The sequence below is a fragment of the Uranotaenia lowii genome, chromosome 3, assembly GCF_029784155.1.
Source record: "Uranotaenia lowii strain MFRU-FL chromosome 3, ASM2978415v1, whole genome shotgun sequence".
In the NCBI taxonomy this organism is placed as follows: domain Eukaryota; kingdom Metazoa; phylum Arthropoda; class Insecta; order Diptera; family Culicidae; genus Uranotaenia; species Uranotaenia lowii.
This window is the reverse complement of record NC_073693.1, coordinates 144,283,343-144,310,886: the sequence shown is the minus strand read 5'-3', so window position 1 is coordinate 144,310,886 and position 27,544 is coordinate 144,283,343. Positions and strand designations below refer to the sequence as shown.

The window sequence follows — 27,544 nt, the reverse complement described above, 5'->3', positions numbered from 1 at the left end:
AATTGAAATTGAAATTTTGTATTTAGCCGGTGCAGATGCTCTAAGTTATGCTGTAAAATGTGTAAAATTCTTGTAGTGTGTAAAAATCACCCCTCGTTGATGTCAAAATCTTCAAAAAAATCTGCGGATTGTTTACATTAATTTTGTAATAAAATTGTAGTGATTTTCTCCGTTTTTTCCATAGAAAACTCTAGATATTCTCATTTAATAAAAAGAGCCAACATGGAAACTAAGACTTCTGAATCAAGGTGTGTGCTGTTTTTTTTTTTTCTTAATTAATTTCCATTCTCATCGAACATTCATGATCCAAACAGTCTCGCACCCGACAATCGGACGGCGGAAGAGGAACCTTCTGATGGGCTGATGGAATACAACACGAAGCTAGACCCGGCTGCGCCCGCTGGTGCCTTCATCGAGCCTATGCCCCAAGAGTGGACAGAAATCACGACTGAGTTTTTCGACTGCGTCAAGGAACTGCAGCTGGGGGAGCTTATTCACGATAACATGTTCGGTCTTTTTGAAGCAATGTCTGCAATCGAAATGATGGACCCCAAAATGGATGCCGGAATGTGCTGCAATAAGGAGGCCACTCCGCTGACCTTCCAGACGGCGGTTGAGGTGAAAATGTTTTCCAGAGATTTATTTAAAACTTACATTTTTAAATTAATCTTTGATCTTTTTAGACGAACTGTATTAAGCTGGTCAATTTGAGTGCTCCTGAAGCGATCGGCATTATCGACGCGGTTTTCTCGTGTACCGTATCCTGGCTTGAAGGTCACTCAATGGCTCAGACAGTCCTCACGTGTCTGTATTTGCACTATCCGCAAAAAATCGAAGACCGGTCGCTGAAGGCATTTGCTTGCGCAATCTTGAAAATGCTCTCTCTGATCCGGAACTTCATTATGTGGGCCCGGGTTTACGAGGAAGAGGATTTTCAACTCAGCACCTATGGGTACGATCTGTGCAAGGATCTGACCGAAGCCAAGGCTTGTAATATGCTCAAGAGTGCCGAGGAGGATTTGGTCAAGAAAGCCAAAGACACCGAGGATGAAAAGGAAAGAGAGGCCATCAATGCACTGATTTGCCGGTTGAAGTTTACCAGGTTACTACTCCAGTGTTTGGTAGCGCTGTACCCAGAGAAGGTGAGTAATAATTTCGTGTCGTTCTTTGTTACTGAAAAATGACACAGCATTATACTGCTTAGTTGTGAATTTAAATCAACCTTTTCGATAGTTGCTTTTGAAAAAGTTTGACGAGCTTCTTCATTACAAATGTCAATGAAGCAGTTATTATCAATCCAAAACTCAACACCACATACAAGCTTGTTACCAGATCGAGTATTAATCTATCTTAGTATCTTAGTTTTGTTTCATCATAATTTCCACATGGATTTGTCACACTCATTTGCTACGGCATCTTTGTCAAACTAATTGTTCTAACATTTTACTGATTGTCCGATTTCTTAACCAATTCCTGCTGAGATTTAAAAATTTTTTCCAAGAAAACGGAATGTGTTTAGGGTTTAGAAATTGAAATCTTGTGGGGTTGAATTTACTTCTAAAGTATTTCTTTATATTGAAACAATACTTGGATTTTTAGACTAATTACTATTTTATTACTTTTAAGAGAACAATTGAGTAGCGTGTTACTAGCACGTGGGCCTGGCGAAGAATGAATAATTTTCACTTGTTGATCTGGTATCCACGGTAGCATAAGTCGATGCCTACTGTGGTAACATATCTCCCTCCTTATTTCCAGGACACCAGGTAAGAGTTTAATCTCTCAGGCAGTCTGATGTTCCTTCGGGGACGCCTAGGTGTTGGTTCATCTTCGAGGGAAACAAAAGAATCGTTTTGGTCTTCCATGCTAACATCGACATCGACCAAAGTTGATTCTCCGGCTGGTGGTTGTGGATCATCTTCTTCAGGTTCTGGAACATTTGATGTTGGAGATGGTTGGCTTGGCCGGGCTTGAAGTCCAAACATATCGACCAATATGTTCAATGGTGTAGGCTGCCTCTCCGAAGTACTTGCATCACCCGGATACCGAAGCTTGACCTGGTCGACGTGTGAACGTATCAGCTTCCGCCTGCCATGATGCTCTTCCAATAGGATGTTGAAGTTAACTTTGCCAATCACTTCAAGAATCTTTCCAGGAACCCACTTCCAAGACGAATTGTTGCGGTATAGTTTGGCATACACCGCAGCACCAGTTGTTAGTTTGTGTGGTCGTGATCCCTGATCTGCTTTCGGATGTCTCGGTTGGTCATGATCCAGAAGATTCAGAATAGTTCTGATTTTTCTGCCAATCATGAGCTCAGCTGGAGTGGAACCATTCAGGACACGACTGGGAGTTGATCGGTATACTTGCAGGAACGTTTGAAGGGATTCGTTGATGTTTTGCCAGTCGTTGATTTTCAGCAAAGACCTCTTGAGGGAATCCACGAACCTTTCAGCCTGACCGTTTGATTGTGGATGATAAGGCGAAATCCGCAGATGTTGAATACCGTTCTTCCCGCAGAAATTTTCGAATTGTTTCGAAATGAATTGGGTGCCATTGTCGGAAACAATTGTTGATGGAATCCCAAAACGAGCGAACAATTCATCCAGGAACTCGATGACTGCCGATGATGTTGCTGATTTGATTGTGCAGATCTCGGGCCATCTTGAATGAGCATCCACCACAACCAGAAAGTTGAGACCTTTGAATGGACCGGCAAAGTCGATGTGGATGCGTTCCCAAGGAGAATGTGTTGCTGGCCACGGTTGAGGAGGAGTCTTCGGTGGAGATTTGACATGAACAGCACACATTTCACATTTCCTCACAAACGTTGAGATGTCGTCGTCGATTTTCGGCCAGTAAACGTGACTTCGGGCTAGCGCTTTCATCCGTTCCATTCCCGGATGACCTCGATGAAGTTGTTTCAGAATCCGTTGATGGTAGAATTCTGGGATGACTAACCGATTCGACATCATGATGCAATTCTTGATGATTGCGAGAGCATCACGATGGGGGAAAAATGGCTTCACTGCTGGGTTAACAATTTCGGAGATGTTTGATGGCCAACCGTTTTCGATGAATTGACTGACTTGCTGAAGAACGGGGCACTTGAGTGTTGCGTTGGTTACCATTTTGAATGTGATGGGAACCGAACTAATGGCTTCTTGAAGCGGAATCTCCACATCTTCTTCCAACTGGACCGATGCAATGACAAACTCTTCGTCTGGTTTTGAGTGTTTGTCGATTAGGCGAGAAAGGACATCTGCGTAGCCAAACTGAGATGTGGACACGTACTGGATCTCGAAGTCGTAGCATAGCAGTGCTAGAGCCCACCGCTGCAGTCTGTTCGCCGTGTGAACTGGAATGCCCTTCTTGGAACCAAATATTCGGAGAAGGGGTTGGTGATCCGTTTGCAACAGGAACCTGCGACCAAGAAGCATTCGATGAAATTTGGTCACAGCGAATACCAGAGCGAGTCCTTCTTTTTCGATTTGCCCATACTGTCTCTCGGCTTGAGTGAGGGATCGAGACGCATGAGCAACAGCTTTGAATGCACCGTTTGGGAATTTGTGAAGGATGCAAGCTCCGATTCCAGTTTGGGATGCGTCTGCTGCTACGATGATTTCAAGGTTAGGATCGTAGTGAGTGAGCATCAAGTCGGACTGTAGAACCTCTTTGAACCGTCGGAAAGACCTCTGGCAATCTTGATTCCACTCAAATTTGACATCTTGTTTCAGCAGAGCATCAAGCGGTCGGCGTAGCGTGTGCATTTCGCGCACAAACTTCGCATAAAAGTTCACTGCACCAAGAAAAGAACGAAGGGTTCATTCGATCCAAGTAGCTCGGCTAGTGTGGATGTCATTTTTTCACTACCGTTTTCAAGTGAAATTTTTTCCAAAAAAAATCGAAAATTGGTTGTTTTTATAACGTATAAAGTGCAGTTTTGTCACATATCGTGGATTTTCCTGCTGGTTCGGTTAACAATTGCCGTCCCTCACAAGCCAAAAACTGGTGCGAGGTAGTCACCGGCTCGCCAACAGCAGCAGATTGGCTGCCGTTTTCATCAACACCACCAAGGCCATCGTTATCAAAAGGGTGCTCTTTGTTCGCTCTGAACATACGGGTTTGCGTACCGAGGAGGGCGTTCCGAGGATTCTGGTTCTGATTGCCGTAATCGGGATACAAGGAGGACCCAGCATTTTGCCAGACGTCGCCATCTTCAATCAACGAAGGACGACTACGTGGTGGAGACGGTGCCGGACACTAAACTGAATAACTCGCTAAGAAGTGCTTGCAAGTAATCTTTATTTTATTTTTTTTCACTGTTTCTTGTTTCTATTGTTTCTCTTTATTTATTTTTTGAACATTGACTGCTTCGCTCATATTTTTGACACGGAAGGCATTCGTGCCCCCGCTCAAAAATATGAGGGAAGGCGGGGGGTTAAACCCACCAACTGTGGATGATGAGAATGTCATCAAAGAGAATGAAGAGCATCTGGAGGATTCGCCTGATGCTGGTCCTTCAGGTATTAATCTTTCTCGGATGGATGATAATTCTGCATCATCCACAGTTGAGAGTAGAGCAACCCGTCTCCGAACCTACACAAATGGTTCAACTTTTACTGGGCCTTGGGTGGTTTTTATCCGGCCCAAAAAAAACGGTAAACAGCTTAACGTGGTACAGATCACCAAAGATCTGGCGAGGTGGACTTCCGTGGCCAGTATAACAAAGGTGCGACCAAATAAATTGCGCGTTGTAGTGGCCAACCGGGAAGCTGCTAATGAAATTGCTACCAGCAATTTCATAAATTTAGAATACCATGTTTACATTCCGTCTCGAGACGTAGAGATCGAGGGTGTAATCACGGAAATGAGTCTGAAAGCTGATTACGTGAAATCCAACGGCGTTGGTAAGTTTAAGAGCCTTGATTCGGCTTCGGTCGAAATCTTGGAATGCCGCCAACTCAGTACTGCCACCGTCGTGAATGGAAACAAAGTGTACTCACCTTCAGACTCATTTCGTGTTACCTTTGCGGGTACCGCCCTCCCTAATAACGTCTTGATTGACGGAATTTTAAGGCTGCCTGTGCGGCTCTTTGTGCCTCGACCGATGCAATGTAAAAATTGCATAAAATTGGGACACACTGCGTCACACTGCTGCAACAAGACGCGTTGTTCCAACTGTGGGGAGACTCATGGGGAAGGAGCGTGCTCAGCAATAGAACAGAAATGTGTCTATTGCGGGGGCTCACCCCATGATATCTCCTTGTGTGGGCCATTTAAGAGTCGCTGGGACAGTCAAAAGCGCTCTTTAAAAGAACGATCAAAACGTTCTTATATGCCGCCATGTTAAAGGGCGCGGCGCCTGCGATCCAATCTCAGTCCACCAACATTTTTTCAGTGCTGCCAGTTGACACTGACGACACTGACTCAACTGATCAAGATCACCCAATTCTATTTGTTGCTAACTCCAGAAAACGAACAAAACCTGCTCCCAAGACCCCTAAAATTCCAAAAAAAGTTCCTACATTTAGCTCCCAAACGACAGTAAGACAGAAACCGATAACTTCTGCAAAAGAAAATGTTGTCCCTCCTGGATTTTCCATGAAGTTTGCATCCCAAAACAAACCTGAAGTACCGGAAACTTCTAAAGCTCCAAAATCAAATGTAGTTTTATCAGACCCAACTGCTCAATCGGGACTGTTCAAGTTGTCTGATATCTTAAATGGAATTTTTTCTTCTTTCAATGTATCGGAATCGATCAGGAGCATTGTGACTTCAATGCTACCTGTGGTGAAGACATTTTTGAAGCAATTGATGCTAACTTGGCCCCTTCTTTCAGCGTTTATCTCTCTTGATGGCTAATTTACGCCGAGAGGTCGGAGATATCACTGTTCTACAGTGGAATTGCCGTAGTCTTATTCCTAAACTGGATGCGTTCAAATTTTTTCTTCATGAAACTAGTTGCGATATTTTTGCCCTTTCTGAAACATGGCTTTCTTCTCAATCAAACATCTCATTCCACGATTTCAACATTATTCGTTTGGATCGCAACGATTCTTATGGAGGGGTGCTTTTGGGGATCAATAAGCACCACTCTTTTCAATACTGATGTTATGAAATCGCTTGGTACATCTTTGTACCTGAAAATGATCACATTTTCATATGTGATGAAAGAAATTAGAGAAACATGAACTATCAAAGAACGAAAGAACATAAGCCGTAAATATCATGAAAATTTCGAAAAAGATACAACGGCTCACCGACAGGTTTTGAACCTGCAATCTCCGCTTCGGTACAACGGCGCGTTAGCCAATTCCACCACGGTGAACGTGATGGAACCGGCGAACACGAGCAATCGAGCTCTGCCGATCAACTGCTGGACCTTCTATCGAAACACCATGTATATCCCGCATGTGATCTTTCCCTCTATTGATCTCTCTTGTTTCTCTAACCCCACCCATCGACTCGGGATTTTAGCCGAGCGAGCACGGCTAAAATCCCGAGTCGATGGGTGGGGTTAGAGAAACAAGAGAGATCAATAGAGGGAAAGATCACATGCGGGATATACATGGTGTTTCGATAGAAGGTCCAGCAGTTGATCGGCAGAGCTCGATTGCTCGTGTTCGCCGGTTCCATCACGTTCACCGTGGTGGAATTGGCTAACGCGCCGTTGTACCGAAGCGGAGATTGCAGGTTCAAAACCTGTCGGTGAGCCGTTGTATCTTTTTCGAAATTTTCATGATATTTACGGCTTATGTTCTTTCGTTCTTTGATAGTTCATGTTTCTCTAATTTCTTTCATCACATATGAAAATGTGATCACCACTCTTTTTATAGAATCCACCTCCCTTTGTCGGGAGGAATTGAAGCTGTTGCTTGTCATACAACTATAAGAGGTAAGGACTTGTGCATTGTGAGTTTGTACTGGCCTCAGAGAGTTACAGTGAATCGAAATCACCTAGAAGACCTGTGCTCAGTGTTACCTGAGCCCAGGTTGATCTTGGGTGACTTTAATCCACATGGGACTGGCTGGGGGGAGCAAATTGACGATAGTCGTTCTACTTTTATCTATGACATTTGTGACAGTTTCAATTTAACAATTTTGAACACGGGTGAAAAAACACGAGTACCTAAACCTCCTGCAAGACAAAGTGCAATTGACCTCTCACTCTGCTCAAGTTCACTATCATTGGATTGCCAGTGGAAGGTAATCCCTGATCCCAATGGTAGTGACCACTTGCCTATCAAAATTACAATCACCAATGGGGTCAATACTTCAAATTCAACAAATATGGCATATGACCTCACAAGACACATCGACTGGAAAAAGTACTCGGACGCAGTCGTTTCAGCCATCCGTTCTGTGGATGTTTTACCTCCTTTAGAGGAATACAGCTTTCTTGCTCGAATGATTTATGATAGTGCTGTAAAATCTCAAACGAAACCCATCCCAGATTCATCTGTTCGTCGAAGGCCTCTCAATCCATGGTGGGACAGTCAGTGTTCCAAACTTTACAAAGACAAATCGAACGCTTTTAAAGTTTTTCGGAAACACGGAACCCTGGATAACTTCAACACGTATTTTTCTCTTGAGAAACAATTCAAAAACCTGATCAAGGGGAAAAAACGCGCGCATTGGCGTAATTTTGTGGGAGATTTATCGCGGGAAACATCTTTAAGCACTTTGTGGAATGTGGCACGTAGCATGCGTAATCGTTCTTCCACGAACGAAAGTGAAGAACATTCGCATAAATGGATTTTTAACTTCGCGCGGAAAATCTGTCCAGATTCCACACCTGTGCAAAAAATCATCCGAAGTGTGCCTCCGAATAGATGCGATCTGGATTCCGGCTTTTTGATGGTAGAATTCTCACTTGCTCTCCTTTCTTGTAACAATTCATCTCCAGGAGTTGATAAAATAAAATTTCACTTGTTGAAAAACCTTCCTGATGCCGCAAAATTTCGCTTGTTAAATTTATTCAATCAATTCTTGGAGTTTAACATTGTTCCCGAAGATTGGAGACAAGTGAGAGATATTGCTATCCAAAAGCCTGGAAAACCTGCGTCTGATTTCAATTCGTACCGTCCAATAGCGATGTTGTCTTGCATTCGGAAATTGATGGAGAAAATGATTTTGTTCCGATTGGATAAATGGGTGGAAACAAATGGTCTCCTTTCGGATACTCAATTTGGGTTTCGCAGGGGCAAAGGGACAAACGATTGTCTTGCTTTGCTGTCTTCAGAGATACAAATGGCGTATGCAAAACGTGAGCAAATGGCATCAGTGTTTCTTGACATAAAAGGAGCTTTTGATGCAGTCTCAATAGAGGTTTTGTCAGACAAGTTGCACTCCCGGGGTCTACCTCCTCTTTTGAACAACATCTTATACAGTTTGCTTTGTGAGAAACATTTGAACTTTGCTCACGGAGATCTTACAATTAGAAGAATCTCTTATACACTCAGAAAAATACTATTAAGTTTGCCATAAGATTCTCTTATAAACTGGCGCCATAAGAAAAATCATTGAAATTTATAAGATTGTCTTATGACGCGAATGAATTCTTCAAATGAACGCCTACTTTGTTGAGAGGTTTTTGCTTTTCATAAGAGGGTCTTATGGAAACAGAAAATGTCATGTTTGATGAGAATAACTCAAGATAATTGATATTAAAAACATTTTATTTATTTTCTAGCTTGTTTCTATCTAGTTTGTTACATCATTAGCACTAACAGCAGCACACAAACATCCGGTTCCAACACATTTATTCTGCCGCATCGGATTCTTTGAGTTTTTACTTTTTCCCGGTCAGTATGCTGAAACGTAAACAAAAATGATGTGTTTGAGTTTACAAATAATATCAACATTTACAAAAAATAATCTTACCATTTAGAATGAGATAATCACTTATCTTTTAGGAAAACTATAATGGTTTCACGCCTCGTGTGACGATGAAAAATAATGACTGATGGAATGAATGCGTTCATTATTTTTTCACAATGCCGCTTCTTCTATTTTTCATAAGAACTTACTTTGAAAATTGGAAGAATTTCATAAGACTCTTATGAAAATCAATTTTACACTCTAAAAAGCGGTTCATAAGATGCATCTTATGAGAATCATAATAAGAATTTGCCTGAGTGTATGGGTCTCCCGCAAGGTTCATATTTGAGTCCACTATTGTATAACTTCTACGTAAGCGACATCGACAGTTGTCTCTCTGAAGGCTGCACTCTAAGACAACTTGCAGATGATGGTGTAGTATCTGTTACAGGAGCTACAGAGTCTCATCTGCTCGGGCCTTTACAAGATACTTTAGACAGATTGTCAACCTGGTCTTTGGGGCTTGGGATTGAGTTTTCTCCACAGAAAACGGAGATGGTTGTTTTCTCTAGAAAGCGTAGACCTGCTCAGCCTCAGCTTCAGCTCCTAGGCAGAACGATCACTCAATCGAGGTGTTTTAAGTATCTTGGGGTTTGGTTTGATTCCAAGTGCACTTGGAAAGCTCACATTGAGTATCTGAAAGGAAAATGCCAGCAAAGAGTTAATTTTCTCCGCTCAATTACCGGTACCTGGTGAGGAGCTCACCCTGAAGATTTAATTAAGCTATATCGAACAACTATTCTTTCAGTGATGGAGTATGGCAGCTTCTGTTTCCAATCGGCTGCCAAAACTCATCTCATTAAACTCGAGCGTATTCAATACCGTTGTCTCCGTATCGCTTTGGGTTGCATGCCTTCAACTCATAACATGAGCCTTGAAGTTTTAGCAGGCATACTACCACTGAAAGATCGATTCAATTTATTATCACTCCGGTTCCTCATCAGGTGTGAGGTCATGAACCCATTGGTAATTGATAATTTTGAAAGGCTACTTGAGCAAAATATTCAAACTAGATTTATGTCTATTTACCATATCTTCATGTCAATGCAGGTTAACCCTTCTTCGTACTGCCCAACTCGTGTTTGTAGCCCAGACTACGACAATTCTTCTGTCCAGTTTGATTTGTCTATGCAGCAGGAAATTCGTGGAATCCCGGTCTCGCATCGTCCTCTTCTGATTCCAAAAATTTTCGAAGCTAAATATAGACACGTCGATGCTGATAAAATGTACTTTACCGATGGATCACTTATAGACGAAACAACAGGTTTTGGGGTGTTCAACGAAATATTTAGCACCTCTCACAGTCTCCAGTCACCATGCTCTGTATATGTAGCGGAGTTAGCAGCTATTCACTGCGCTTTGGACAGTGTCGCTTCCCGGACAGTTGGACACTACTATATTGTAACGGATAGTCTGAGCTCTGTTGAAGCAATCCATTCGATAAAACCGGGAAAGCACTCGCCATACTTCCTCGAGAAGATACGCAGTAATTTGAGTGCTTTATCAAAACGTCGCTTTACCATCACCTTTGTTTGGGTTCCCTCTCATTGCTCGATACAGGGTAATGAAAAGGCAGACTCTCTGGCAAAGGTGGGGGCGATGGAAGGCGACACGTATCTACGTGAAATCGTCTTCAACGAATTTTACTTTTTGGTTCGAAGAAACTCTCTTGTCAACTGGCAGCGCAAATGGGACGAGGATGATTTGGGTCGGTGGCTCCACTCGATTATCCCAAGGGTAAGCCTTAAACCCTGGTTTAATAGATTGGACCTGAGTCGGGATTTTATTCGTATATTTTCCCGTCTCATGTCCAATCATTATTCCTTAGACGCGGTACTCTATCGTTTTGACATTGCTGGCAGCAATTTGTGTGGTTGCGGCAAAGGTTACCATGACATTGAGCATATTGTTTGGTCGTGCGAGGTCCACCTTGTCGCCAGAACGAATTTAATAGACTCCCTTCGGGCCCGAGGAAAACCACCTAACGTTCCAGTGAGAGATGTACTAGCTGTGCTAGATTTGGACTACATGTTTGAAATCTACTCTTTTCTAAAAGCTATCGATCTTCGTCTATAATTCTATTTTATTTTCATTTTTCCCTTTCTATCTTCTTTTTTCTTCTAAAAAAAAGTGCTAAGCCAAGAAAAAGATTGTAAAAACAAAAAAGCGAGTTTGGCTCCTTGAAACTTAATTGTATGAGCCGTTTCAAATAAAGAATTATAAAAAAAAAGAACGAAGGGTACTCACATCGGTTGGTGCTGGCATCTTGACAATAGCTTCGACTTTGGCTGGATCGGGACGTAGACCTGAGGCGTTGACAATGTGCCCAAGGTATCGAATTTGCCGCTGCATGAGATTGCATTTTTCCTCCCTCAGGTGGAAACCGTAGTCCTGCAATCGCATAAACAATCCATCCAGAATGCTCCGATGTTCCTCTTCGGTTCGGCTGTAGACCAGAATATCGTCCAGGAAAGAATCGACACCTTTCAGACCGGCTATCATGGTGTTCATCAACTGCTGAAAGGCTCCCGGAGCTGACTTGACCCCAGGTGCTAGCCGGTTGAAACGGAACAATCCACGATGCGTGTTGATGGTCAAAAGCTGCTTCGAATCGTCATCAACCTCAACTTGCAAATATGCGTCGCTGAGATCGATGATACTGAAGAATCTGCATCCGTTGAGCTTGCTGAAGATATCATCGGGAACCGGAAGTGGATAGTTGTTCGGTTCCAATGCAGCGTTTAAACCAGTTGAATAGTCAGCACAAATTCGGATTCGTCCTCCTGGTTTCTTGACAGCCACAATTGGGGCCGCCCACTGGGAAAATTCCACAGGCGTGATGATGTTGAGTTTCTGCAAGCGTTCCAGTTCCAAATCGATTTTCTCAACGGAGGTGAATGGCACTGGACGTTTCGGCTTGAAAACAGGTTGAGCGTTGGGCTTGAGGTACAATCGAACCTTCGTCTTCGTACAGTGACCCAGGGTGGATTTGAAAACCTCAGGAAACTTAGCTTTGTATCGCTGGATGTAGTTTGAAGATTCGAGTTGGACTTGATTGCATATCGCTGATAATGGTTTGTCCCAAAGCTCAAATAGGTCAATCCATTCCAGACCGAAAAGGTCCAGACGATTGTCGGTGACGTAATAGATCGCTGTTTTCTGGATGTCTCCTAGTGTCACTTCAGCTTTGGCCTCACCCAAAAGATGAAGGGGCTTACCTGAAGCTGTCATGGCGGTGCGTGTTGTTGCTGAAAGTGCTGGTGATTCGAGTTTCTTGCTCCATTGATGTTTCGAAATGATGGTGATGTCTGCTGCTGTGTCGAACTGAAGCGTTGCTGCAGAACCATCGATGAGAACAGTGAGAAACTTCCGGCTTGACACGCAGTTGATGTTGTTTTCAGCAAAAACACCTTTCACGGATCGCTTCTTGAAAACCTTGGCTTTTGATTGCGGCTTCGGTTTGTAGCAATCACAATAACCTTCCTTGTGTCCGGTTTGCTTGCAATCCCTGCAGACGTGGCTTGAATAGCTGCAGTCGCGGACAAAATGCATTCCGCCGCACTGCCAGCATGGAGTCTTTGGGTTGGTTGAAGTCTTGATGGGTTTTGAATGTGAACCGGATGGTTTGACTGGAAACTTCTTCTGCTTGACTGTGCAGACAGAAGTCACCTGTTGATGTTGTTCAACCATCGCCGTGTCGAGCTTCAAATTTTGCAGTCGTTGAGCATCCTTGACCAGAATTTCGAGACTGCATTCGTCTTCCGGACCAGTTGCTTCCAATTTGGACAGTAGCCTCGTTCGTATGTCTGCATCTTTCGTTGATTGCAGACCGCAGATGAAAATGAGGCTTTTAAATTGGTCCGCCGTTAAGTTGGCCAATTCGAAATCCTCACAGACCTTGTTCACCATCCCAGCGTAGCTCACCAAATCGTCAGCATCGTTTTTCCGCAGTTGAAAGCACTTGTAGCGTTTGCTGAAGAGCGAAATCCGGGTACTGAAGAGTTCCGTGAGTTTGGTGACCGTTTCTTCGAAGGAAAACTCACGGGGGTGCTTGGGAAGAACGAAATTGACGTACTTCTCATGGACGTTCACGCTGAGGCTTCGAAGAAGAAGGCGAACTTTTGCTGGATCGTCCAATTTAGCGCCGTCTCGTAGGAAAAGATCTTCATACTTCCGGTACCAACGGTCGAAGACAAGACCGTTTTCCGGATCGTAGATAAATTCTCGGATGTTGGAGGCCAGGGATTCAATTATGAATTCCGGGCTGCTGGACTTGGGAGAACTGGAACCTTCTTGAATGCCGATTCGCTCCAGTATCTGCATGAGCCTAGCGTTCTGCTCCGCCATCTGCTGATTCTGCCGCATGATAGTCTGGAAAACTTCTTGAGTTGTTGCCATCTTGATTGCGTGGGTGATTTACTCGTCGCCAATAAAGTATTTCTTTATATTGAAACAATACTTGGATTTTTAGACTAATTACTATTTTATTACTTTTAAGAGAACAATTGAGTAGCGTGTTACTAGCACGTGGGCCTGGCGAAGAATGAATAATTTTCACTTGTTGATCTGGTATCCACGGTAGCATAAGTCGATGCCTACTGTGGTAACAACTTCTTGACTCACATGAACATTTGAAAGGACAAATCACGCCACAATGCCCGCATAATGTTAGTCTGGAAGAACCATTGGTTTTATAACACATGACCAACAAATTTAGAACTCATCCAGGACTCTAGACCACAATTACATACCAGCATATAATAAATAATATGTTATGTCTCTTCTTAAATTTGTCGAAGATTCCAATCTGCAGTGTTTTTTTTTTATATTATTTTTTTAATCTAATCAGTGGGCCTAGAGAGCTCCAGCAAAAGTGGACGTTGAATGAAAAATTGTTTCTAAACTTAGCTATAATAACCAAAATAAACTGCCTTTGTCTATGGTTTAGTGTTTAAAACAACTTTAAAGAATATCTTAAAATTACAAATTTATTTCTATAAAATACTCTAAAAAATAGGTCCTTGATGTGTTAAACTATTATAGTTCCTTTTTTGTGCTCCACCTTGTGGTCAACTCTGGATAGTAGAACTCTATTTTGATGATTTTTCCCAGCCATTCAGAAATAATTTTTAAAGTTCTGTTGAGCGATTGACATTGACGATTGGACCCCACTTTTCGTTAAAAAGTACAAGTTTATAAAACTTGCATAACTTGTTTCAGAACGTATCTCCAACAAAAACGGAAATGATAGACATCGTGAAAACGCTTAATGGTGCCCTAGAATTGACCCAGTTGATTGAGAAAACGATCGAGTTGGGAACACAACCGGAACCGGGATGTAAGTTTGTTGTTAACCTTATATGGAAAAACAATTTATCATATTCTTATAACTCTCTTTAAGCGGATACCCCAAATTCGATGGGATTCTCGATGATGGTCAATCAACGGCTGTTGCCACCGACCTTTCCACGATACACCCGAATCAAGGATCGATCCGTGTGCATCCAATATCTGGCGGAATTTATCCAACGGCTTAAGCATGCCTGTAAAATAGTACACTGTCACGACTTTCACAGTGCTTTGGTAAAAATGCGTGCTGAGATTTAAAGAGCATTACCCTAATTATATTTGAATTAAACTTTTCAGAATTTCTTCATGGATTTCTGTAAAAAGTTCAGCCCATGTCTACTCTCCCGAAGCATTCTACAAACGCTATATTTTCCCGGCCATTGCGTCGTTTTCGGAACTAAGAAACTTACAGAAGTATTGAAAGAGTCCGCCAAAGCGTTCATTGCTCCACCAGTGCTGTTACCCGATAATCCTCTATTCACCAACCCTGCGGTAGGCTTTAAATCCTTAATTTTTGTCATCGTACCATCTAAAAGCTTATTACATTTACAGGCATGCAACTGTGTCGATTCTTTCTTCGCGTACAACGAGCACATCTTTAGCGTCCTCTTTGAACTGCGTGGATACAATCGGGCTCGGCAGCGAGATAAGCTTGCATATGAGCTGTCCAGCTTTGCCAACCTCCAAGACGAAGCCGAACGGGTTGATGCCTACTTGCACTCGCTTTCGATGAAGCACGAAAACCCTCGGCAGCATTTGGCTTGTTTCGGAACCTGGGTCTTGTATCATTGCCTACGGTCCATGTCATTTTTCTTGCTCTCCGGATTAGAGCTGGAGCTGTACTCGGTTCACGAGTATCTCTATATTTTCTGGTATCTTTACCAATTTATATTCGGATGGATCGTGTCGGCATTGACCAGGGCTGATGCTTTTCTCATGGAGCAAGACAACATACCCGAACCGAAAGGATCCGCCAAGGGTAACCAGAAAAAACCGAAAGTCAAAAAGCGGAAAGGAAAATCGGACGGTAAAGAAATCATTTTCAACCAGGCCATGCAGAACATGTGCGGTGGTTATTACAAAGCTTTGGGGGGATTCATTGGTGAAGATCGTATTCCGGAACCTCTAGCGATGTTCGACAACGAAAAAGTAAGATTCGAGCATCGTTTTGCTCCGTTTGCTGCATTATCAACGCCGCCACCGATGGGATACTCGGATTTCAAGCTTATGAAGTCATACTTGCTCAAAACTCCGCCGGAAGAATTGTACGCATCAGCTGCCAAACATTTCCATGAGGCGCGCTCACTGCTGGAGTCTTATCCTAATCCGGATGAGGAGGTAAAAGTTAAACAATTGAATTAAATGAAGGTTCTATGTATAAATCGTTTATAAAATGTTCTCTTTCAGTGGCATGAAATAGTAAAGGTGGCCAAGATGAACTTCGTAATGATGAACTTGCTGGCAAGTGGGCTGAATCGGCAATCGAAAACGCAACCGGAGTTTGACTTTTCCTACCATCGATATTTTCCGATTATCAAGCAGAAGAAGTAGACATTGATTGTCAATGAGTGTGTTCATGAATATATTCTAGATTGGACGTTTGTTGTGTCGTACTTTCTCTGTATTTATTATTTACTCACTGAATGCAATAAACAGATATGAACCTTATTTTTGTGATTATTTTTCATATACTTCGAAAGCCCGTCACTTGCCTGATTAGAAAAACTGAAGTGCTTGAGTTCTGAAAAAATCGTTGGATTAAAGTTGGAAATGTCTACTAAACGGGATTACATACCTGGCTGGGTATATTACTCGAGTTATATTCCTAGGCAGAATAGCATTCGTCAGACAGGATCACATCATAAAGGGTGATACGGTCAAAATTTGGTCAAGGGAAAATGCGTGTAAATCGATGAAATCGTTTATTTAAAAAATCAAATTAAATTTCTTTTTCAAGTTTAATTAGTATGAAATTCAGGAAAAATATTCAGTTAGGCTTCCGCTTTTCCAAATCCGAATTGCCGGGCCTTACGCTTAACCCCTGCCATCAGATTTTGTACAGCCACCTTGTCCACCTTCTTCGCCGCAGAAAGCCAGTTTGTCTTGAACTGCTGCTCGTCCTTTGCTTTTTGGTCTTCTTTAGGTTCCGCTTGACAATAGCCCAGTATTTCTCAATTGGGCGGAGCTCTGGCGTGTTGGAAGGGTTCTTGTCCTTAGGTCCACCTGAACGTTGTTGGCGGCGTACCACTCCATGGCCTTTTTACCGTAATGGCAAGATGCCAAAATCTTCTGGACAAATCAGTTACATAACTATCAGTTACAGGTTTAAATAAAGAAAAAAAAATCTCCTTATTTTCTTTACATTCAAACGTCTGGCACAACAATAATGTTTGTTGTTACGGTAAGTTTCCAAGTTATGGTTTACTGCACTAAAATAGCAGCTTATTCCGCTTTATGATAAACATTTCAGAATTTTACCGGGTTAATACCGCGTATTAGAATAACTTTTCACTTTTCATTCATTATTATTGAAATTTTCATTGGTGTATAAATTCTAAACCCTTTTCCCTCCCTATTTTTGAAAGTAAAATCTTAAAAAAAGTTGTTGCTTAAATTGGAACAATCGATAACAGTGTTTCTTTATTGAATTTCTATTCCAATTTCTGTCTGTTTCAATACAAATTTCAAGTCTAAGGCCGATGACATAGTGAGTGCGATGCGATGCGAATTGGCGGAAAATTTACGGACGCAGCCTATGCGAACTCGAGCGGCGGAACAAATTGACATCTGCTTCGCCGCGTTGAGTATGTCAGGTTTTAGCGATCACATACATTTTCATCAAATGTGGTTCACCGCATTGAATCGCATTAACCGCATCGCATCGCATCGTATTCACTATGTCATCGGCCTTAGACTTGAAATTTGTATTGAAACATTTTCAACTGATTTAACAAAACGTCCACTGAAGTGAATATCCTGAATTCATCATATCGTTTTCCAAATGATCATTCTCAAATTCTCATGATAGTTGAGTATCTAGTATCATTGAGTAATTTTCTTAATATGAATATTTCTATGATCTTAATCGTATTTTTTTTTCCAAATTCAATTCATTTGGACTTTTAAGTCTCGTGTTGTTTCTTCAGTTACTGATGTTCAGTTTCAAAATTTTTCTGAAATTTGAAAATTCAGGATCTTTGTTTGAGATACTAAACTCATTTGGATTCCATATCTGATTTTTTTTCAATGATAACTGATTCTGTGTTTTAAACATTAAATCCTTATTCTCAATTTTTTTTCAACCGATCATTTTTGCACTAATACCACTTTGGCTTTGAGGGCATCGAATGAAACTTTCGTCACATTTAGAATAACAATTTGTAAAAAAAAAAAAATATCTGATGAGAATCATAATCAAAAACATCTCATGAAAAGATTTTTTTGTGTTTCAAAGACATAGAATTGAAATTAACATGTGGTTCAATTTCTGCTTTTGCTCTGATTGTAACTTTGTATCTCTTTTTTTAATTTTATTCATATTTTGTTTCTTAAAACTTGATTTGAAATAAATAACTAAATTTGAGACACTGAGTTTCTGTTCTGAACGTGATTTAAAGTTTTGAATTCTCAAACTCTTATATCTGTATCTCTATAGAATGTGAATTTAATTTTTATTCTAAATTTTGTTTTCAATGTTTGAAATCTTCATGATACTTCCTTATTGTCACTAGGTAAATATTTCTCGAATAAGCACAAACCAAACGATCAATGAAGATATTAAAATCATTTAAAATATCTATCCGGTCATTTTTTGTATTTGAGAATTTTAGTTGGTGTTAAGGGTTTAAAAAAATGAGAATTAAACTTTGCATTTTGCAGCTTAAATCAGAGTTTTCATTTCTAAGAAATTTCTAAACTCTTCTGCAATCTTTGGACGTGATTGAGTAACAATTTTTATTCAAAAATACCAGAAGCTATTTTCTACGCAGACAACATGGCTATTTGAAAATAGTATACTGAACTCATATCCAGTTTTTTAACACGTTTAAAAGGTTTTGTATTTCCTGGGTAACATTTGAAAAAAAAATCGAATCATATGGGCCCCCCGAGAAAAATTGCCCCGGGCCCCCGATGGCTTAATCCGGCCCTTCCTTTTGCAGTATAAAACTCCTGTCCCGGAAGCTGCTTGTAGTCGGCTTTGACGTACACAGTATTAAATAATTACCTGTTATAACCAGCAAATAAATGGAACAAGTTATTTCTATTAAATCTACATGACTTATGACGTAATGTAAATTCCCGAAACGAGCAAAAATGACATTGTAAATTTTCACGACCACAACAATGAAACCGTTCCGGCTCATTATTCCTTTTTATTTTTTGAATTATTATTTTATCAATTTCTAGCCATCAACCTTGTAACAAAGCATGACAATGAATTAAAAGATATTCATAATGGTTTATCCAACCAAAATCCATGAGCTCCAGATTTTAAACAGCATTTCTTGGCGCAACAAATCGAACTTGCTTCTCATCAGTCGGCCGTTCAGTGTTTGTTTGTGAAACGATCCTGCTACAGGGTGTATCTGATTTTTTTTTTTGTAGTTTCGTTAATACTTTTTTGATGGATGATTTTGAAAACATTTTTTTCATTTCTTTTCCAAAACATAGCACGTATCCAGTAAGTTTTTTTTTCAAAAATAATATTACTTGTGATTTGTTCGTTGTAATGAAACTTGTCATTTGTTTGTTTGAAGATTGAACAATTCCCAACGATTCACTTGTATAAAAATCTATAATCCCAATTTTATTTGAATTTAAAAGTTAATACTAAAATTCAAGAATATAAAAAAAAAAGCTTTTTTGTGCTGAAATTTTGGTAACAACAAATTTAGAATATTGTTGACCATACTCTGCAATATTTTTTTAAAACCATAAATATGACTTCTTTTTGTGCTATTCATTTTTAATTGTGTCCAGTAATTGATTTCATACCCAGCTTTTCGGTTAGAGTTATTCTTATATTAAAAAAAAATAAATTAGGACAAGAGGTGACTGTAGCTTTGAACAAAATATCACTTCTATCCAATAAAGTTTATGAAATTTTATCGAGTAATATACTATTTTGAAAAAAAAAAATCCAAAAAGGCAAAAAAAATCATAATTTATACACTGCCGGCCAAAAGTTTGGGATCACCCGCTAAAAAACATGCAAATTTTGATCGTTCATATTTCAGCCGTCTTAGGACATATTGCAAATCTTCTGATCTCATTTGAAAGATAATGAGCAATAGCTATTTCGGAGGTATTTTGCCCATAAATAATGTTTTAGTTTTACACCTAAAACTTAACCTAAAGTTAGAACATTTTCAAAAAATCGCACTCAATATTCAAAGCCAATCATCTCGCGATAGGGTGAACCAAATTTCAAAATTTGAGTTGCATTAGAATCCTTATTCTATACTTCTCAAAATACAATCAAAAAATTTTGTGCTAAAATTTAAGAATGTACCTTTAATTAATAGAATAAACACTTAAGTTATCGTCCAAAAGTTTGGGATCACCCCTCAGTATGGTGTATCGACCAAAAACATGCAAATTTATCTCATTCATATCTTTCTCATCTAACATCGTATTGCAGATCTGAAGGGTGCATTTGAAAGCTTAGGAATTGTTGTTTTTCCATAAATTCATACAAAAATTATATTTTAAAATGATAACCATAAACAATTTACTTGAAATTAATTGTTTTTTGAAAATTCACCCTTATGATTGTGAATTTTTTATGGTTATGGATTTAAAATATAATTTTTTAATGAATTTATAAAAAAACAACAATTTCTAAGCTTTCAAATGCACCCTTCAGATCTGCAATACGATGTTAGATTAGAAAGATATGAATGAGATAAATTTGCATGTTTTTGAAAAAATGATTCCAAACTTTTGGTCGATACACCATACTAGGGGTGATCCCAAACTTTTGGACGATGACTTAAGTGTCTATTTTATTAATTAGTAGTACATTCTTAAATTTTTGCACAAAAATTTTTGATTGTGTTTTGAGAAGTATAGAATAAGGATTCAAATGCAACTCAAATTTTGAAATTTGGTCCACCCTATCGCGAGATGATCGGCTTTGAATATTGAGTGCGTTTTTTTGAAAATGCTCTAACTTTAGGTAAAGGTTTAGGTGCAAAACTAAAACATTATTTCTGGGCAAAATAACTCCGAAATAGCTATTGCTCATTATCTTTCAAATGAGTTCAGAAGATTTGCAATATGTCCTAAGACGGCTGAGATATGAACGATCAAAATTTGCATGTTTTTTAGCGGGTGATCCCAAACTTTTGGCCGGCAGTGTATATGTTGTGAACAGTTTCAAAATAATTTCCCTTTTTATTTTCATAAAAATCGGCAAACAATTAGACACACCCTGTGTGCGATTGCAACGTTCTGGATTCCAAACATCGTTTCAAGCAAAAGTCATATAAAAATACAACAAATTGATCCAAATGAGAAACGCATGGCTATTGTCAGGGCTGCTTTATAATATACAACACATATGACTGAATTTTACATGAAATCAGACTTTACATGAAATGTAAAGCTCAGACTTTTTTTCTGTGTAGGTTTCGTCGTCCATTACCACGCAGTCAAACTTCGTCAGCATCGTCGTGTACAGCTTCCGGGATCGCGCTTTGGCCGTAGTATTTTGTTTATCATCGCGATTTGGAGTCACTACCTTCTTGTAAGTCGATAGTCCGGCTCGATTTCTGGCTCGATGCACGGTTGTAGACGATACACCCAGCTTATTTGCGGCGTCTCGGAGAGAGAGGTTAGGGTTTCGCTTGAAAGTACCCGCAACTCTCTTTGTCGTCTCAGCGGCTTCCGGTTTTCGATTTCCCTCTGATCCAGGCTTCCTGACTGTCGACAAACGTTCCCCAAACACTTAAATTACATTTGTAACGGTTGATTTGGCAACTGTTAGCGATTTTGCCAGCTTTACGTGCGAGTAGCTCTGATTTTCGCGAGGAAAGGATGTTTCCAGATATTTGGAAACGACAGAAGCTGGTTCTGCTGCCCAAACCAGGAAAGGCATTGGGGAACCCATCGGCATACAGGCCAATATGCCTACTGGATACGGTTGGAAAGACTCTGGAAAAGGTGATCTTGAATCGTATCCAGCGGTACACCGAGGGCGAAGGCGGATTGTCCAACAATCAATTCGGCTTTCGAAAAGGGCGATGCACAGTCGACGCCATTCGAACTGTCATCGAAACGGCTGATAAAGCCAGACTCAAGAAGAGAAGAGGGGACCGTTTTTGTGCGGTAGTAACATTGGACGTGCGTAACGCCTTCAATAGTGTCAGCTGGGCAGCGATTGCTTCTTCGCTTATAAAAATGAGGATACCAAAATATCTCTACAAATTAGTGGAAAGCTATTTCGAGAACCGCAAGCTTCTATACATGACGAGCGAAGGATTTCAGGAAATGGATGTTACAGCTGGAGTACCGCAAGGGTCGATACTGGGCCCGGTTCTGTGGAATATTACGTATGATGAGGTGCTGACATTGAGCCTGCCAGAGGGAGTAAAGTTGGTTGGTTTCGCGGACGATGTCGTGCTACTAGCGACGGGTTACTCTACAGAAATCGTCCAGCTAAGAGCTTCAGAGGCTGTATATGCGGTAGAGAGCTGGATGCACTCCAAAAGTTTGCAGTTGGCTCACCACAAAACCGAGATGGTCCTGATATCAAACCTGATTTCACCGCAAACAGGCAGGATTACAGTTGGATCATGCACTATCGAATCAAAGCGTGAGCTTAAATATTTGGGTGTGATGATTGACGACCGGCTCAGCTTTAAAAACCACGTTGAGTATGTGTGCAAGAAGGCGGCAACAGCAACGGCCGCACTCACGAGGATAATGGCGAACAACTCGGGGATCCGAAGTAGTCAGCGAAGGATAATTTCGAGTGTAGTTTCGTCAATCCTTCGATATGGAGGGGCGGCCTGGAAATCTGGTCTTAACATTCAGTGTAACCAGCAGAAGCTGAACAGTGTACAGAGGCGAATGAATTTGCGGGTCATCAGTGCATACCGCACCGTTTCGTCGGAGGCTGCATGCGTTGTAGCGGGAGTCATGCCCATCTCGGTTTTGTTGGTGGAGGACTCTTATTGCTACGAAAATAGAGGCATGCAAAACGTGAGAACACGAGCCAGAGATAGCTCCATGGCTAACTGGCAGCAGCTGTGGGACAGCTCGGAAAAAGGGAGGTGGACCCATCGTTTGATCCCAAACATCAAAGAGTGGATGGAGAGAAAGCATGGCGAAGTGGATTTCTACATGACGCAATTCCTGACTGGTCATGGATGCTTCATGAAGTATCACCACAGGTTCGGACATGCGGCCTCGCCGGTCTGCCTAACATGCGGTGATGTTGACGAGACACCCGAACACGTGGTATTCTATTGTCCAAGATTTGAAGAGGAACGTGCCAACATATTCGCCGCCTGCGGACCAGAAACGACAGCGGACAACATGTTGCAGAAGATGTGTGATGACATTAACACATGGCAGGCAGTCAGTGATGGGCTCGCCCGGATAATGGCTGCTTTGCAAAGGAGTTGGAGACTGACGCAAATTGCAATTGACGCAGGATAACGTAGGTTAACTTTACTAAGCTTAAAGAGTCCGAAGCTGTGAAATGAACTACGCAAAACAATCAGCGTAGCCGATGGGACGTGAAGATGATGTTGGGCGGTCAGGATGATATTTAATTAAAATATGAACTTCTTGGCGAGTGTTGCGAAAGTAGCGCTATGCGTGAATTAGACACCCCCTTACCGAAGTATTGCCTCAGGGCAGGTACCGGTTTGGGAATTAGTCTGACGCCCCAGGTGGAGTTTAGGGTATATGTATATACGGATGAGTATATAACGAGTTGACCCATTGATCCCATGTAGACACGGCACTCGACGTGCATTGGGAACAATTCGCACACACACACACACACACACACACACACACACACACACACACACACACACACACACACACACACACAACACACACACACACACACACACACACACACACACACACACACACACACACACACACACACACACACACACACACACACACACACACACACACACACACACACACACACACACACACACACACACACACACACACACACACACACACACACACACACACACGCACACACACACGCACACACACACACACACACACACACACACACACACACACACACACACACACACACACACACACACACACACACACACACACACCTTCAAAATGAGGGGTGTTCAGGGTTTTTAAATGCAAAATTGAAAGAAATACGTCAAGTTGATATTGACCAAATTTTGACCGTATCACCCTTTAATTTAGAACTCCACGGTTACTGGTGGAATTCCTCGAGGGAGTAATCTAGGTTCACTAGGTCTCGAATTATATATGGGCGACTTTTGTTTACTAATCAATTCTGAACAAGTTTTGATTATCCATTTGGAATGGTCCTTAGAAATATTCTTCAATATTGCAAGAAATAATTATGGATTTTATACATTTTTTTTATTCAGTTTGATTTAAAAAGCCTAGGGCTATTACAGAACAAAAATCAATGCATTCGTGAATGTGGGGGCGTTATATTTTACCTTTGATTTTTCAGAAATTTTTTCACAAACTTGTGTATTCTTGGTTGAGTACGATAAGTTATTTCGACAAACCAGAATATCAAACAAATGTTTCGAAAAAAACTAGACGAAAACTGTCTATGACCGAACAGCAACATTTAATTTTTCTCCGAGGACCAAAATACTTTAGAGTTTAATTCCTTATCTTTTGCTTACCAAGTTGAATCCTGTTTTATGTTGAATATTTGCTTGCTCGGTGGTTTGCCAAATATAGATATGGAGTCTGGTCTACACGTAATTTATGATAAGTGATTGGTTTGAAATACTGTTTTGATATTTTTGAATTTAAAATTTGAGCAAATAATGCGATATTTTTCGAAGCACGATTTTGATAATCTTTAGAAATAGGAATCAGATTAAAAACACAATGTACACAATTTAGAAAGAGTATATTGTTAAAGAAATACAAATAATATTTAAAATAGTGTTAGGATTAGGAATAAATTGAAATTCTTTAGCTTACAAAATACCCGCAAGTGTTCGAATTTCTATCCAAACTAAGTACTTTTTCCAGTAGATGTGCTTTTAAATTTATAATAAGTGTAAAATTGAAAAAAAGTGTTTTATCAACAATTTTTTTATTTATTATTGAAAGGCCCAAGATTGGCAAAAAATTCGTTCCACCAAACTCAAGCATCTGTAACTTGCGGTTGTACTCCATTTACCCGAAAACCATTGCCCAGAATGAAAAATCCCCAGAATTCCAATCGCCAGAAAGAACCATTCCCCAGAATTTTTTCCCCCAGACGAACCATTCCCCAGAAAAATTTTCGCCAGAATGTACCATTTCCCAGAAATTTTTACACCAGAATGAACCATGTACCAGAAATTTTTTCACCAGAAGAACCATTTCCCAGAAAATTGAAAACATTTATCCTTACTAGAAATTATTTAAAAATAACTTTATTCTTTTGCGGCAAAGCCGCAACCAACGAGGATGAAGGGTTCCCAAATCCGAGGAGGCCGCTGACCCGCTGTCGGAAGCGGCGGCCCTAAGACATTGGTCTAGGTCTGCCGGGGCTTCCTAGGTCTGCGTGAAAGCTAGGGGTGATCCCTTAGCCCCGTCCGCCACGCGACAGCGTGAAGGACAAAACGTCTTTCAAGTTCGAACGCGCAGCGTGAGGATTCGAATACCAAAACGGTTTTTTAAAGGACCATGGTAAGCATTGAATCAATTAAAGTACCTAAACCATAAACAAAGCACAGTATTGGTTATAAAATAAATTTCGTTGGAAAATTTCAAAGTCGTAGTTTCATTTAAAAAATCAGTTTGAAAAAAATAATTTCGAATCATATGAAATATTCAAGAATTCATTAGAAAAAAAAAACAAATAAAAATACTAGGGGAAAATCTGGGATTTGTGCCATTCTGGTAAATGTTTCATTCTGGGGAAAAAAATTCTGGGAAAAAAAAATTCTGGTAAATGGTGCATTCTGGGGAATTTTTTTCTGGGAAATGGTTCATTCTGGGGTTTGATTTTGGGTATTTGTCATTCTGGGAAAAATTCATTCTGGGCAATGGTTTTCGGGTAAATGGGATACAATCGTAACTTGCAATTCCCCGTACCGAATTACACCAAATAACTTTTATTGAGTTACTTAGAGTGTTGACTTTGAGTTCGCCGACCATTTAACTACTATACATTTGAGCTTGCTAATGAAATGTAGGGGAAAACTCTTTTTAAATTGTCCTGAATTTCCCTCATATGCCTCAATTTACGTGAGCAAATTGCAATAGGTACATTTTGTATTTGCTTCAAATTGTAAGTTTCAAAATTTATCATTTGGTTTTGAATTTTAATGGAATGACAAATTTCAAAAAGACAAATAGGGGAGGGAGGGGTGTGTGATTGTGAATATGGTTATAAGACTGAAATTCGTGTAATATTTTTTCTGCTGACGACATACATTTATTGCCTTCATCATGCAGTTTCTTTTTTGTTCGCTCAGATAGAAGAAAACAAAAAAAATCCTTGAACTATATATGTACGGAATCATGTTATTTGCAATTTTTTATAAATTTCAGAAATTTCTACCATGTTTAATGGATTAAATTTCTTTTATAGAAAGAAATTAAAGTTGTAGTCAAATCATCAATTTTCCAGTAAAGCTAGCTTCATTTTTAATTGCAACAAACTTTTGCTCATATTGCGCTTCTGGTCGACAACTTTCTTTTTATCAACATTTTTTTCGCAGTAAATATTATAGATTCGTAGGTTTAAGTATCAAAGGATGTATAAGTTGTGTAGAAGGATATTGAAATGAGTATATTGAGAAAATATGTAACAAGTTTTCATTGTTCTTCCTTTATTTCATATTTTTCGAAGTACATCTGATTTGGTTCAATGAAATACAAGGGGAGAAGGAGAAGCAGCGTGCGGCTTATATTGCTGACTCATTTGCAACTGAACCTCCCTCTCCGACATCCCCCTCTTTTACCTCATTTAAAACGATCGTTTTTTGCACCAGATAATGTTCCTTTATATTTACTACTTTTTGAAAATTTTGAAGGTAACCCCTCCCCACCCAAGGGCCACTTCTAGGAACGCACCTGCCCCCACCGCCACCCTCTCCATCCTTCCGCTCTTTCAAAATTATCCTTTTTTACACTAGATATGATCGTTCCATTATATTGACTTATTTTTGAAAATTTTAAAATCGTTTTTTAAGTTACACATTTTTATCATAAATACTTTGTTTAAAGATTCATGAATAATGAGTTCCATTCTGATGTGGTCTAGAGGATAGGCTGGCGCAAGTCTGGTAACCCAGGCGTACTGGGTTCGATTCCCGGTATCGGCAAAAAAACCTTTGGGTTCGAATTCCATAAGTTGCCGACGAGATGCTTGGGGAGTAAGTAGAAGCCAGTCTCGTACCCACCCTTGTCCTTCCTCCAACTGGTATCAGGAGGGGTTGGTTTTTTATTCTTGAACTGCATTCTGTCCATATCCAGCCGGAATGGATATAATGAAGTGCATGATGGTCTAATCAACGTCTCATGATCGCTTACTATTCTACGCTGCCTATCCTAAATTTTCTTCTCCAAAAACTATCTCTAATTTTAATTTCCGTCAGTTCCCTGAGCTATTTAAACGTCACAAAAAAAAAAGAATAATGAGTTAGTTGAGTTCTTTAGTTTTGTGAAATCGCCAAGAAAATCTTATTTAATTCATTTGACTTTTGCAATTTTTTTCGCATACTTTCTTCGATATCTCACACAAACACAAAATATCGTAATTAAAATAAATACTTTGAGTCAACTTCTCTTAATCTCAAAAATATTTATGGTGGATGCATGTCTCAAAAATATTCACGCATTTCCGAGATACTTTTCAATTAAGGGTTAAAACACAACGACATCTCGAGAGGCACAGGTATAGATTTGAGTCTCACCGAAGCTAAGCCAATTTTTAAATATGTTCTTCAACACATATTTCCGATTGCCTTTCTTGATGTGTAAATTTCAGATTGTAGCTATTGGATAAATTATTGCTTAAAACTCAAAGCGGAACAGACAAGAAACTAATGAAAAAACGTTTCTAATATTTCATCTAATTGATCAGCTCAAAAGAGATTTTATTTCC

The 27,544-nt window shown here is 40.2% G+C and overlaps 1 protein-coding gene across 1 annotated transcript; it reads left to right on the top strand.

Annotated features, from left to right (window-relative positions):
• Nucleotides 1–109: 109 nt before the first annotated feature.
• Nucleotides 110–15,831, top strand: LOC129757381 (N-alpha-acetyltransferase 35, NatC auxiliary subunit-like). Its single transcript, XM_055754585.1, has 8 exons — nt 110–248; nt 315–618; nt 684–1,142; nt 14,104–14,221; nt 14,285–14,466; nt 14,530–14,724; nt 14,785–15,570; nt 15,640–15,831. Exons 1-8 carry the CDS (start codon nt 223–225, stop codon nt 15,781–15,783), a joined length of 2,214 nt encoding a protein of 737 aa, XP_055610560.1. The 5' UTR covers nt 110–222; the 3' UTR covers nt 15,784–15,831.
• Nucleotides 15,832–27,544: the final 11,713 nt, after the last annotated feature.